Source organism: Danio rerio, chromosome 2 (assembly GCF_049306965.1).
Source record: "Danio rerio strain Tuebingen ecotype United States chromosome 2, GRCz12tu, whole genome shotgun sequence".
NCBI lineage: Eukaryota > Metazoa > Chordata > Actinopteri > Cypriniformes > Danionidae > Danio > Danio rerio.
In genome coordinates this window covers 37,141,890-37,157,646 of record NC_133177.1, presented here as the reverse complement: position 1 = coordinate 37,157,646, position 15,757 = coordinate 37,141,890, and the positions used below count along the sequence as shown (strand labels likewise).

The 15,757-nt window shown below is 34.1% G+C and overlaps 1 protein-coding gene and 1 long non-coding RNA gene across 3 annotated transcripts in view; both read right to left on the bottom strand.

Moving 5' to 3' along the window:
- The window catches only part of LOC141378377 (uncharacterized), a 299,553-nt gene extending 296,308 nt beyond the window's left edge, over window positions 1–3,245 (bottom strand). For both annotated transcript variants that reach the window (XR_012392820.1, XR_012392819.1), the window contains exon 1: window positions 3,188–3,245. This is a non-coding gene — a long non-coding RNA (uncharacterized lncRNA). The remainder of the gene's footprint in view (window positions 1–3,187) is intronic.
- Window positions 3,246–10,669: 7,424 nt separating this feature from the next.
- Window positions 10,670–15,757, bottom strand: part of dars2 (aspartyl-tRNA synthetase 2, mitochondrial) — a 35,623-nt gene continuing 30,535 nt past the window's right edge. Inside the window, exons 15-17 of the mRNA XM_694712.10 lie at window positions 14,747–14,857; window positions 14,253–14,328; window positions 10,670–11,713 (exon numbers count right to left, since the gene is read on the bottom strand). Of these exons, the coding sequence (XP_699804.3) occupies window positions 11,544–11,713; window positions 14,253–14,328; window positions 14,747–14,857 (357 nt within the window). The 3' untranslated portion in view covers window positions 10,670–11,543. The remainder of the gene's footprint in view (window positions 11,714–14,252; window positions 14,329–14,746; window positions 14,858–15,757) is intronic.

Below are 15,757 nucleotides of genomic sequence, written 5' to 3'. Positions count from 1 at the left end.
TTAAATGATTCTCTAGCGTAATATCTAAAGTGAAGACAAAACAGGTGGTTTTGCTGACATTTTAAGATTATAAAGATGAACGACATGAAATGCCATCAGTCTAGAGACATTTCACTAGTATTTCTCTGTTGCAATTGTTAGATCAATTATTAACTAAGAAAAAAACAAAGCAAAGTAAACATTACCAGAAACACTACCAGACTATGATATAAATACAGCACTACAACATACAAAAAAGAGAGAGCCACTTAGAAAGTAACTTACCTGTTTTATAATGATTTTATCAGCTGCCCTGACTAGCTATTTGTGAAAAATCTCTTGAATATCTAAAATATCTTGAATTTAGATTGATTGGGTTGATTTTGTAAGTGTGTGAATCATGTATAAAAATAATAAACAAATTTCAAGCAAGAATAAATACAATAAAGCAAAAAAAAAGTAAACGAAACAGAGCTTTATGTTTTCAGGAGAGTCAAACAGTATTCAGGTACAGAAATTAAATAATGAAATGAAAAATAACACTGAAGTCTTCATTGTATTGATAATTTTGTAGCATTTTTCTTCATAATTGTTACAAATGTTGTAAATTTTTGTACCCGAATGCTTTAAACTCTTGAAATGCCTTATAAATGATAAAGTTTCACTCTGTTATAGTTATATTTTGCACTGGCTTCACAAATGTCATATTTTCTCAATTGTTGTGCTGATCAACAATAAACCCTCAACACTGCAAATCCAGCAATTGACTGTTAATATCGATGCTAAAACAATACAATGCAGCCCATATTTCGATATTTCCATCCTAATCAACCAATCGTTCCCCTTATGAGAAATAGCATAAAATACAAGTGGACTAAAGCTACTTTGGTAGCTTGGGACTGAACAGAGTTACAGTTACAGCTTCCTGAGACATCATTAAAGCAATCTTCTTCAAAGCCTTAGGGAATTTACCGGCAAGCATTGCTTAATGAGTTTTAATAAACACTAGATGGCTTGACACACTGCACTGTACCTTCAAATTATTCTCTTCGATTGCCTTTTTGAACTTTCCTGATTCTCTTCTGTCCCCTAGAATACGAATGATCCGATATCTAACTCTGTAGCATGAAAGATATTCATTCCTAAAGCCTAGTGAGTGTCCCCAGTATTTCTATAGCAATGTAGCCTCTGACCGGAGAGCTTTTTAGAGATTAAATCGTGATTTCTGTGATTGTCAGGCACTTGATTGCAGCCTGATATAACGCTGGTACATTTCTCCGGCTTGGAGCACTAAAGTGATTTTGGCTATGTACTGCAAAACCCCTGGATCAATCTTTGGAGGCTCTGAGAAATATATAATTTACTTCATCTCCTTTTAGATCTGTATAAAAATCCATAAGGGATGCTGTTTGGAAAGATAGAGGTGTCACAGTGATCAACTAGCTTTCCAGTAGTTGTTGATTAGTGAGATTGCATCAAGGTAGCATGTCAAATGAAAAATACGCTGTTGCATTGCATTCTCTAGCATACAGTGCCTGTGTAAATCAGGATCTCTGAGAACTCAATTTCCTGCAACATGATTACCTGTTGTGTGTCATAATAAAGCCACGGATAACTGTAGTCTTCTCGTAATCACTTTTTGCTTGTTTGTAGACGTGAGACATTTAGACTTTAGTTTTATTAGGTAAATAACTCAAACTGAATGGTTTGTGATGCAGTCAACTAAAGAAAAACATTTCCAGAGAAATGCATTTAAGCTCTGCTCTTACATTTGAAAACGAATAAAAATATGCTGTGAATGTAATTTGTTACTTTAATCATATAAAATATTACTACTATTATGGTTATTAGGTTAGCCATAGTGTTGTTTCAATTACTGAAATACTTCAGTAAGCTATAGTCAAATATTTTACATTTTTATCAACCAGTTTTTCTTTTAATTATATAAAGTGTTGATGGAATCAGATTTCCGCCTTCCAATCCGTCCCAGCATGGATCAACGTTTATCCTTTTTCTCATTACTTTATTTATATGATTATTTGAATCAGTATTTAATCTTGAAATGATTTTGACTAATGAATAAAGTTAACACATTGCTTAATATTATATAAGAATGTTCAGTGCATTTGCAGTCTCTTTGTCTATCTATTTTAACTCTATCCTCGAGTGGAACTTAAGGACTGGATGATTGACAGCAACTGTTTTCCTATTTGTATAATTATGTGTTACTGCTGTCTAAAGTGATTTTAATATTATTGTTATTATGTGTATATTCAGTTTTAAGCGATTTTTCCTATTTACTCAAGATAGACTTTCTGTAGTAAAAATATATCAGTCTGAATGCTCTTCATACCAGTTTTCAACTACTTTAATAAGACAGATGAGTGTACGAAGAAACAACTGGGGTTATAACAGACTGTCTCTTGCATGTGTATATGGTATTGATTTGTGATTGTAATCAGACCGGCCTAGGAACTCATTACGAGTGTTGAAGCTGGCTTCTGCTGATGAAACTGCAAACTATCTTTAGTAAACTTTATTTATTTGAATCTCTGGTTCTTCTTTATCTGACAGAATATTCTGTCAGAATATTCTGAATATTATCAGTCATTCTTTGGGTTACAATTGTAAAATATGCCTACAGTGTACATATCATGATACAGTATACCTATTTCTTTTTTTTATGTAACTTGTTCCAAACGTTTGAATAAATTATGGACCGATTTATTGGCAGTTAAATAAAAAAAAAATTTCAATCCTCTAAAAAACTGGCTGACAAAATTAAATTGTAGGACCTGCAAATTGTGAAAGTTTACAAACATGCCAGACTGTTTTTACTTGGTAATGACACCAAAATTAAAATAAATCAGCATTTCTAGTAAACTAAAAACAGGCCTGCTCACTCCTTGTTTTATGCGTGCTTTGGAAATTTCTCAACATGCTACTGCTAAAAATACAGCCATTTTTAGTAGCTTACCCTGTTTCGAAATTTCCATAAAGCACCAACCAGTTTACTGATACATAAAAAAGAAACCTATTTGCTAAAGTACACCTACAGTTACAGCTGTATTTAAAAAACAAGCTCGCTTAATTAACGCGACACAATCTCCAAACCAAACACATCCAATCAGTAGGCCTATTTTATTCCATTTACCTCTCTCTAGCAAGCCCAGCAGGAAAAAAAAATACGTAAACTTGGCAAACTTACCTTGTGTTGTTCATAGCTTTCGTGATGCTTCCAAAACGGTTTTCTCTGTTCTTAACTTGAGTCGTTCATGTAGTTTGATTATTTACAAGGCGGAGCTACCAGACGCGACGACGCACTGCCACCTAAACTAGTCAGTTCAACTACTAGTTTAATTTTGCTGCAGCTTTTCTCACAAATTGCTGCAATATATTTGTGTTGTTTCGTGAGATATTTTACAGTGAAAATATGCATAGATAATTTGTATTGTAAATTGTGTAATACTATTAATAACCAGTGTTGGGGAAACTTACTTTTGAAAGTAGAATGCATTAAAGTTACTCGCCGAAAAAGTAACTCGTTGCGTTACTTAACTTTTTGTGGTGGTAACTTAAGTAATATATAGCCTATGTGCTGTTGCGTTACTTACCTTCCCTTACCTTTGCTGAGGCTTGATATAGTTTAGAATGTGCAGCTTTTTTTCCCCTCTTATTTTATTTTTTATATATATATATAAAAGCTCTGCAATTTACAACACATTGTATAATCTACACCTTCATTTATTTACTGTTAAACATAAACAAATATGATATAGGATAATGATATCTTCTGAAACTTCCTGACCCCAGAGCTATATAGGTGCTGTATAGACAGATAATTAAAGTTCAAAGCAATGTGTTTTTGAAGTCTTATTTAAGTAAAATCACTGTCCATTGAGAAAGTCCCTTTTGCCTTTTCTTCAATGCATTCATAATGAATGCATTCTCTTATTGAGTTTATCATTCAAAGTGACAACGTTAATATTCAGAAATGTATTTTTAAAAGATAAAAAAAATTATATATATATATATATATATTATTACTTAATTTTATAAACTAATTTGTTACTTCACTCCATACTTAGAAATGTAATATTATTATGTAAGTTGTGTTATTTAATGGGCTCTTAATATAAAGGGAATAGTATTTGATATAGGGAATAGTTTAGCCTCTCTCTTATGTTGAACACAAATGGAGATAGTTTGTACAATGTTGGAAACTGGTAACTTTTTACTATGAATGTCCATGTCTTCTGATTTCCAACATTCAACAACATGTATATGTGCATTTTATATACATGCTATTTTTCGAATACATATTTACCTACTCTGAGATGAAACCGAGTCATTTTTAGTTCTTGTTCTTTATTCTTAATATGGATCATTATAAACCTGATCATGTACTGTATCAAGTAATAATATTTACAAAAATGAAATAAAAATAAAAATTACAACACACTTTTCTGGAGAATTTTAGTCCAGATTGCAGGTGGTGAAACCAAATTTTTGATCAGAGTGAGTTTGCTGTAAGTGAAAGTCAAAGTCAGCTTTATTGTTAATGCGGTCACATTTACCTGCACAGACATACAGAAAACTCAAATTGCATTACTCTCAGACCCTGAGTGCATAAAGAGAACACAAAAACACTACAAGATGTCCTGTCCAATAAAGGTGAAAACCCCTAAAAAACAAGTATAATAAAATAAAATCAGACCATACATTTGATTTGTATCAAACCTGCCCTTTGGCTTATTAAACTTTGAACTCAGATTGGGACCTATTTGATCCAAAAAAACAGCATTATCCTGATCCCATCACAACAGTGGATTGAGTTGTGATTTTTGAACAAAATAAAATAAAAAGTTTAGTGTTTTTAAGTGAATGTTCCCAAACTTAATGGTTACTAATGATATATAAATTCCTTTGTTTAAGCGTATATGAAGCAGGGTTTCTGCAGGTTTCAACAAGTCAAATTCAAGACATTTTAAGGCCATTGTGAATGAAATTTTAGACTTATACAGGGCTAAACACTAATGATTATTTCTAATGGCCGGTTCGCCACAAAAAAAAGTAAAACAACTGTAATAAATAATTAAAAATATATATTTGTTGGCTTTTGGTTATATATTTGTTGGCTAATTGATTGAGTATAACTTCTATTCAACCTATTGCATTTGTTACAAAAGCTTAGGTTTCATGTCTAGGCGACGTGGTGGTGCAGTAGGTAGTGCCTCATAGCAAGAAGGTCGCTGGTTCAAGCCTGGCTTGGGTCAGTTAGCATTTCTGTGTGGAGTTTGCATGTTCTCCCTGCATTCGTGTGGCTTTCCTCCGGGTGCTTCGGCTTCCCCCACAAGTCCAAAGACATGCAGTACAGGTGAATTAGGTAAGCAAAAATTGTCTGTAGTGTATATGTGTGTGAATGAGAGTTTGTGTGTTTCCCAGTGACGGGTTGCAGCTGGAAAGGAATCCGCTGCGTAAAAACATGCTGGATAGGTTGGGCGTACATCCTGCGACCCCAGATTAATAAAGGGACTAAGCCGAAAAGAAAATGAATGAATGAAGTTTCACGTCTATTTATAAATATCATGTCTACTCCCCCTTACTCCTGTAGTTTTTGTATGAATGGAAGATAACAAAGTATAACCATAATGTGTTCTGTTATTATCACGAGGAACTGTGTAATTGTTTTAAGATTTCTTTCCCTGATTTAATTAAGATGGATTGTTGGCGATTGAATGTATATCGGATAGCGGATTGGATGTAAATAAAAATTATTTAAGACCCCACGGACACCCTGTGAAGCAGGTCATATCTAATGAGATATGGTAAACAACAACAAAACGATATCAAAGCAGTATTGTATTAGAACAAACTAAAAATGTAAAATGTTTAATACAGTGTTTCTGTTTCTTGCCATTAAAACAAAAAAGGCTGTTTGTGGCCACTGGTATTTTGCCTACCTGTTGTTCTTTGCTAAGCCAGTAGGTTACACTGTTGGTTCTGGTAAACAGGATTTGGTAATCCTAAAATTTGGTAATTGGATCACAGTGAAAAAACCCAAAGTTCCTTTAAAAAACTGTCATCAAAGTATACTCATTCATTTGTTTATTTTCTTTTCGGCTTAGTCCCTTTATGAATCAGGGGTCGCCACTCTTCCTGCAAGTTTTTACGCAGCGAATGCCCTTTCAGCAGCAACCCAACACTGGGACACAACCATACACTCTTGCATTCACACATACACTACGGCCAATTTAGCTAATTCAGTTCACCATGCCGCATGTCTTTGGACTGTGGGGGAAACAGGAGCACCCGGTGGAAACCCACGCAATCATGGCAGAACATGCAAACTGTTAACATGTTAACTTTGCCCCTTTCATGAAAACGACATTAATAATATTATGGAGCAATAAAAATATTGGCACTGGCTTTCATTAGACAATATATCTGATGCTAAAATATAAATAAATTAATAAAATAAGTAATATCATTAGGGTTTTTTAGTTTTTGGTCAGCTAAAGTTCTAAAGAACCTTTTTAAAGGTAAACCACTATTTAAAGTATTTATTATAAAGCACTAATTTAGGAAGTATTAAACATTTTTTTTTTTTTTTTGCAGCCTGTTTGAACAAAAATAGAAAAAATAAATAATAATCAAATATAAATCAAATGGTGGAAAAATAGATAATAATATGAATTAGTAAATTATTAATAATAACAATAATAACAACAACAAAAACAACATATATATACATACTTTTGTGAGGTAATAAAAAATAAAAGGGGGCTCTTGGATTTGCTATAGTCCCTATATGTGTTCTTAATCCGGCCCAAATCCGTAGCTCATATCGGATCTAAACTTCACGCAGCCCCTGGACTATTGTCCATTGGAAATAAATGACTTCCGGTCTATCACTTGTCGTTTGTCATGTGTAGTGGAAAGGCAGCTTGAGATCACTTAATCCTGGATAGCAAAACATGGGATTTCCAAATCTGGACCAATTTTATCCAAATCAATTTGTTTAAAAAAAATGGTCCTAGATGTTTACTGATCAATTTGACAAAATCCTATAAGGATTGGTTAGTGAAACAGTATCACGTTGCCTATATGTTAACTCAAACATACATATTGTTTGACCTTTTGTGTTGTATATTCGCAACTCCACTTAAAATGCAAATCAAAACACAACAACTCACAACACCAACAGAAACACCAATGAGATTTGCAAGTAACGCTTTTGCAGAGATAAATTATGTGAACCTACCAACCTATATTGCTTTATTGATGAACAGAAACAAGAACAAGCCAATTATTTCCTTAGTCTGAGTGCTTTTTTATTTTTATTTTTTTAAAAGCCATTCGAAACAAAAGGTATAAAGCCTGTGAGCTCATTATCCCCCCACCATGTCTGCTAGTTACCTAAAGGGTCTTCACATCAAATCGCTCGGTTTATTCTCCACAGAACGTAGTCCCTTGAGATTACAAAACAGGGAGAGTTTCAAAGAAACAAATTAAGGAGGTCTAAAAGTGTCTCATGGTGGAATACATTATAATTACCTTTCCCGTCAATGAAACTGCAAAACAGCAGAGGAAATCTTCCTTGTCCTTTGTGTGACTTTTGCTGTGCGCATCATCCACAAACCATGTGCCACTTTTGGTTATGTAGGCCAATTAGAGACAAAACAGACAAGTAGAGGTATCACGCCGCAGAAAAAAGATGTGAACGGAGGTGACCGGAGATACCCCGTCAATTCTGTTGATAGTGATCAGACAGGTTTTTTTAAGACATGAAATTCTCTGCAGCATTTCTCAGGATGACCGCCAAAACAGCAGGGCATAAATAAATGTCTGCTTGAACCCCAGAGGATGCTGATGGCAACAACAGAAAAAGCGCTTTCCAACTAGACAGTACCCAAAAATACCCGACTGTATAGACGCTAAACTAGGTAGTGTTCTCCAATGGTGGACACAAAAAAATGAGCTTTAACAACTATAGATTTTAACTATATATGGTTAATGGTGAATGGTTAGACCTTTTCGGAGTCGAGCAGCTCATCTAAACCTCATTCCTCACAGATGCACCGCATGCTGAGTGGAGTAATGACGCCTGAGATTGTATTCCTTGAGAACTGCGATTTTCTTCCCGCGGATCAGGTAGGTAGCATCTGCATTAAAAGATCAGAAACATCACGCTTGCTTTGACACATCGGGCAGAAGTTATTTAAACATCAAAGAACTAAAACGCACAGCAGTCTAATCGCACTTGATATTTATAAATCATTTCATTTCAGACAGCTAAATCAAATGGCTAATGAAAGCTGCAGTGTTTTGAAAAATAGACACAGGCAGTCAATCAACTTATGTTACAGTTATGTGATAACACTTTACAATAAGGTTGAATTGGTTAACGTAAGTTCATGCGTTAGAACAACACATCCGTTAAGCAATACTTATTTATTTATTTTAAGTTACAATTCACACTATCATCAAGGCATTAACTAAGACAATTAACTCAATAAACTACTAATTAGTTGCTTATTTATTTTTAGAAAGGTATAAGTTAGGTTTAGGTGTGGGTAGGATTAGGGAATAATCTAAGAATAAGTATTTGGAGAATAAAATCATACTTTAATACTACTAATATACAGTTGTAATGTGTTTTTATATAGCGCATTTATTGTGTATGGCCATACACCCAAAGCGCTTCACAATCATGGGGGGTGGGGGTGGGGGGGGCACTGCACGACGGCAGCCACAGGACAACAGCGACAGTGAAAAGCCAATTCGTTGGATAGGGATGATTGGTAGGCCACGATTGTAAGGGCCGATTGAGGGACTTTGGCCAGGACACTGGGTTTACACCCCTACTCTTAATGAGAAGAGCCATGGGATTTTTAATGACCACAGAGAGTCAGGACCTCAGTTTAACGTCTCATCCGAAAGATGGCGCCCACTGACAGTGTAGTGTCCCCTTCACGTTTACTGGGGCATTAGGACTCACACAGACCACAGGTTGGGCACTCCCTGCTGGCCTCTCTAACACCACTTCCTACAGCAACCTAGTTTCCCTATGCTGTCTTCCATCCAGGTACTGACCAGGCTCAGCCCTGCTTAGCTTCTGTGAGTAACTGGTCTTGGGCTGACTTCATTCAGCATTAATAGCTTAATTAGTTCACGTTTACTTACACTATGGTACTGCATTTGTTAATGGATTAGATATGATCTAATCTGGTTGTTAATGTTGTTAATGTAATCGAACAGATACATTATAGTACTGGGTTAGTTCATGCATTAATTAACGTGAACAAATAATGAACAATGACTCTGACTGATTGAAGCATCAGCTGATTAAGCTGTTAATGTAAAGAGATGCATTAGAATATGAGCAAGTTACCATTAACAAACATTATGTAATGTTGGACAAAGTAACTGTTCACGGTCAGTTCATGGTAAATTAATATGTTTAATCTACATTAACAAAGATTAAGTGATGTGAAATAGATGCGTTGCACATGGTTAATTCTAACGCAATATCTAATGTTAACTAATAAAACCCTATTGTAAAGTGTTACAGTTCAGGTGATATACATGTAACCGAACTTGACTTAAGACTAAAAAGGTACATTTTTAAAGGCTTTATTAATTGAATTTGTTTTTGTATTTGTACACACACACACATATATATATATATATATATATATATATATATATATATATATATATATATATATATATATATATATATATGTGTGTGTGTGTGTGTGTGTGTGTACTGTTGACAATTAAATTAACAAAAAATTACACCAAATAAAAATAAATAAATAAAGTGGGCAAAAATGGCGCCTTTCACCATTAAAGATAAATGTAAAAATTAATGAAGTGCCCTTTTACAGCATTAGATTTAGATCTGCTCAGGTTGCATCAGATTTCTTTTAATTGAATTATTTTAGATTTATTTTTTTAACAGTGCTAATATTACAATTTTAGTCCAATATTACAAATTGCATCATATTAAATGGGTAGTTCACCCAAAATTAAAAATTCTGTCATTATTTACTAATTTTTTGAGTAACTAAAAAACTTGTTTGAGTTTATTTCTTCTGCTGAACCTAAAATAAGATCTTTTGATGAAAGCTGGAAACCCTTAACCACTGACTTCCATAGCATCTGTTTTACTATGGAAGTCTAATACGGGCATCAATGATTCTAGCTTGCTGCTTCTTTTAGGTTCAGCAGAAAAATGAAACTAATCAAGGTTTGGAACAACTTAAGGGTGAGTAAATAATGAGTAAATGGGGGGTGAACTATCCCTTCAAGCACACTAAATTGCACACTGCTGACAAGTATGTTATTAAACAGAAGAAAACCGACATGACAGTCAAGATGTGTCACCAAAAACAAAAAAGTGCTACATAAAAGGTCATGGTTTTTGTCAATTATTTCAACCCTCCAAATATATTTAATCCATTATTATACAAGTATTCTTTCAGAAATTCTGATGCATGACTAACCTTATCCTTTTTTATATGGAAACCCAAAAGAAGATCATTCTAAAGAACAAAAAACAACAAATCTCCTTTTGTGTTTGATAGAAATAAAACCAAATGAGTTTGGAACAACATAAAAACTGTGTAAATCACAGAAAGTTATTTTTTTCATGATAAATAGCAACAACAACAACAAAAAAGTATGTAAAAATTGCTTGCTTTTATAAACTATTAACATTGATCAGAGTCTAATAGAAATAGTCCGATAGACAAAGAGCTCAATTATCAAATATCTGAGCTTTCGGCCCTGCAGTTGTCTCTACAGCACTAATGGAAACACCTACCGAATGTAGGCAGGAACTTTCAAGTAAACATGGTCATGTAAATAGGTGATGAGTGGGTACTTCTAGAAAAGTCATAAGAAGACAAGCAAAAACAGCATGTCATATACAAAGACCTGTGTTCACAGCTTGGCGGCCAAAAGCGCAGGTCTGCTTTAAAACAACCCTGGCTGTAATGAGTAGCTGTACCTGGGCATGAAAAATGAGCATCTGCTTTTACAGATAAGGCATCGCTGAGGAAAAACTGAAATGTAGCTTTATTTGGTGTGTCTGGTGGTGGGGTGGAAAAGAACAGGGGGGGAAAAATGAGAATATGGTGCAGACTGACTTCACACCGCAGGGCATGTGGAAAATGAGGAGGAAGAGTAAACAGATGCAGTGGAACAACTTTGCCCCCTACTGGAACACACACAACCCAGCATCTCTGGATTTCACTGCTGATCTCTGAAACAAATCGAATGAAAATACGGGCAGTTGAAGACACTTATTACAGATCGTGTATATGCTGAGAAAGTACATGACTAATCTGTGTAAGCAGCAGATGATGGTGTTGAAATCTCTCTGGACATGAAGTGATCCTGCTGTTTCTGTTCTGAATACTGTTGCCAGGCGTGGGCACAGATGGCGACCGCACCGGTGGAAATCATCAACAGTCTTGCATCCTCATGCAAACCGAACACTGTATGCATGTTAAACTATTTTTTAATGCTTACGCTGAGTTGTCCAGTTGGCTCGGTCACTCTGCGATAGGCCAGACTACAGAAATATGATACGGCTTTAGATCTTTTTCAGAGACAAAGTCTGGAGCCTGACTCATTAGGTCGTGACCTCGGAAAGATTTCGGAAAAGCTATGACATCTCTGATACTGGGAGCTCCAACAATGATGGACACCAGTCGGTCCAGCCCTGTTAGAAATAAATACATGTATTAATTCAATGTTATTTAATTTAATGATGATATCATTATTTGTTATTAATACCACCCAAAAAAAGGATATATATATATATATATATATATATATATATATATATATATATATATATATATATATATATATATATATATATATATATATATGTATACATATATATATATATATATATATATATATATATATATATATATATATATACATACATACATTTATTTGTTTAAAAAAATTATTATTTTAAATATTGCTTTTCTTTATCAACATATTTTAAAACGTAACTCAAATCTAAATCTTCAGCAGTCATTACACCAGTCTTTAGTGTTAAAGGATTTTTCTGAAAACAGTTATGCTACTATTTTTGTTAAAACCATGATTTTTTTGTTGATGAATGGGAAGTTCAGGAGATCAAAATCTATCTGAAGAATTTATTTGTAATATTATATATCTTTATTGTCACGTTTGATTAACTGAATGACAAATTAATAAATTATTTAAAAAACAACAACAACTGGACTCTTTGACTGTTATGACACATTTAACATTATTCATAATCTTAAATCCTTAAATGTTTTTGATAACAATATATAAAAAAAAAACCTATGTTAATATATATCAACTTTGCATCAAATTACAAAAAACTAATTACCGCTTACTGATTTAGGCATTTCTAATGCAGCATCCATAGGTAGGACAGTCTGCTACCGTTATCAGTCTCACACATTTTTTTCCTTTTTCTGAAAGTCTTGAGAACACCATCATAAAGTTTTTCTTTTATTATTTCAGCAAATGGTATTGTAAAAAAAATTACCCAGCTATATTTACCCAAGTTTACCCAACTATGACGACTTCCGCTACTGAGAAACATGGAAATGTGAAAAGAGTCCTTAAACAAATGAAAATTACATAGCTCATACCTACTGTCAAACCTTAGGTATTTCTTATTGTCAAATGTTACATTAAAGAGAAATTTCACCCAAAAAATGACAATTCTGTTATTACTTGCTCTCATGTTGCTCCAGACCCCTAAGACCTTTAGTCACCTACGGATATTTAGTGTTTTGTGAGCACAAAAGTATTCTTGTAGCTGTACAAAATTGCAGTTGAACGACTGATGACACATAGACGGTTGATGATAGTTTTGGTATCTTTCTGGAAATTTCAGTAACCTTGCTATTTTTATAGAGGGACATTTAATATTCAATTTTATATAAAAGATGAATGAAGGTCTTAGGGGGTTGGAATGAATTGAGGGTGAGTAATCAGTAAGAGAATTTTCAAGTAAAATTTTCATGTTTCATTAAAATGACAAATAATATTTAATTGTGACATTTTAAACTCCACAAATAAATAAACAAATATTTTAATAATATATAAAATATATACACACACACACACACCCATACACACACTTCGGTCCATAAATATTCTAACATTTTGGCTCTATACACTAACAGAATTGATATGAAAGATAACAAACAAAATGTGCTTTAACTGCAGACTCTCATGTTCAATTTGCCTTCCACTTGTTAAGGGTCCAAAAGTATCTGGACAATAGGCTTCTAAGCTGTTCCAGTGTGTGTGTTATGTCAAAAGTCAGTTTTTTTTTTTTTTAAGAAATTTGTTCTGTTCATCAAGGCAGCATTTATTAAATTGCCATTCATTTATTAAACTATTATTAATAATAATAATAGTATAATAATAACAACAATAATGTTAATTAATAATAGAGTGATTTCTGAAGGATCATGTCACTCTGTAGACGGGAATAATGAAGCTGAAAATTCTTCTTTAAAATCACTGGAATAAATTATTAAATTATTTGATAAACTACTTTTGAACAGTTATTTTATAGTGCAATAACATTTCACAATTTGTTCTGCATTTTTGATGAAATAAATGCAGCCTTGGTGAACAGAATAAGCTTATTTTAAAACATTTAAAAATCCAACTGACCCTATACTTTTGACCAGTAATGTATATATTATAATGTAATGATGCATAAATTCATTTTTTACAAATAAAACTGATTCAAGTTTCTGCATAGATAGGTATATCATTATATTGTTGTATTTTTGGTGTATCAAAAAGATTCTTGTGAAAAGTGCCTATACAAATAAACTTGAATTGAATGTTTCTGATAATTAAACACATTTCTCTCAGTTGTTAGAGAGCTATTTAACACTTCTTCATCTTTATCATGTAAACAAGAACATGCTAATTTTCTACATCACAGTTAATGCAAGCTGTAAAAATCAGCTGTAGAGCTGCAACACGCAGAAATAAACCCAAACAGAAGTTCTCGAATGATCAAGGGCACTTCATGCCTTCGTTTACAGTCTCGAACTGAAACAAAGCTGCCAAAAAATTCCTGGCTGGACAAGCAATTTCAGGTTTTGAGCATGACGGTTCCACTTTAACCAACAGGAGAATGCAATCAACAAGGCCTTTCGTCACAGTCGTACCCCAACAACCTTGTGAAAGTCCAAGGTAGCATGTGTTGAATGCTTGCTCACCTAATGCGATTCCACCGTGAGGAGGGGCCCCGGAGTCCAGAGCCTCCAACAGATGAGAGAGAAGTGATGGGTCTTCCTGTAACACAGACAAAACAAAAAAAAACATTGCAAACCTTGTAAAATCGCAACCTTTTCAGCTTGAATGGGAATTGTTCATAGTCTCGGCATAAAAATTGTACAGAACCATGCAACTGCTTCAGTGTCAAGAGAGTAAATAAACCTTCAAAAAGATTTCTTTGTAGACCCAAATCTTTAGATAGCAGTTGCCGCTTGAGTAAAAACACCCTAATGTGATGTTTCTTCTCCCTCGCTCTAAGATCCAAAGCATTTGTTTTCTTTAAAGGCAGTTAAATATAGCTTAATGGGTTGCCAGAGCGACCGCACAGGGGTAGAGCGGGGGTGTTGAGTAAGAGTCACAAATAAGAAAACGGTACAGTTTGGAATGTGGAAATGTCCATTACAAGCGCTGTCATTTTTCACTCTTGTTCCATTACCTTGAGGATGGTGTCCAGGATGTACAGCTGCTGAGAGGCATTGTGGATGCGGATTGAACCTCCGCCGATCTCGCAGCCGTTCAGAACTAAGTCGTAATGCTGGCCACGCACCTGAGAGAGCAGATAAACAGCGTTTGGGATTCAGAGCAAGATCATAAATTTCCTCTGTGAAAGGCTTAGCTTATGACTGTAGACTTACAAAGTGATAAAAGCACAGACTGCTGCTGGGTATCGCAAACTTAGCTCATGCTACGATGCACATCAAAACACACAGTGGGTTGAAAAGACTGGGACCACCAGCGGAAATGCCTCCATTTTGTGTATTTCTAATTTAATACACAACTACAAAAATGAATACAAACAATAGCTATTTATAGTCAGTGTAAAATTTACATTGTGCATTTTAATTTCACACAAACTTATCTGTGATATGGAATTGAATCGTGTCATACTGTTATAAAATAGAATAGGTTTTGACTTAACTAAAGCATAAAAATACTATGTTTGCAGATATTTAAATGAAATGCTAAGTGAACATTCTTGATTATCGGGAAAACAATGCATTTCTGCTTTGAAAATATGTGCCGGAACAACTGTCTTTGTTTTGGTACTTTTAACCTGCCCAGTGGCGGTTTAGCCAATTATATTTCAGCAGCCCAGGGTGCCTTGGTGGAAAACAGCGTATTTTATTCATTCAGTCAGAAAGGTTCTCAAAGCGCCCTGCGCTTTCCGTTTTGCTCATGGACCGTCAAAATAGAGCCCTAGGTGTCAAACCTACAAACTGCACCTTTAAGTGTAACTTGGAAAAGAAATTGACAGGAATGTAATTAAATTGTTTTTCAATGTATTTATCATATAACAACAATAATTAAAACTAGTAAACAATATAAAAATGTTAACAGTTTGACTGGATTTAAATGGAAATTGGTAAAAGCAAAAACATTTATTAAAGTTTTTTTACTTTCTAATTTTAGATAATTCGATTGTGATACAATGTTGAAATTAGCAAAA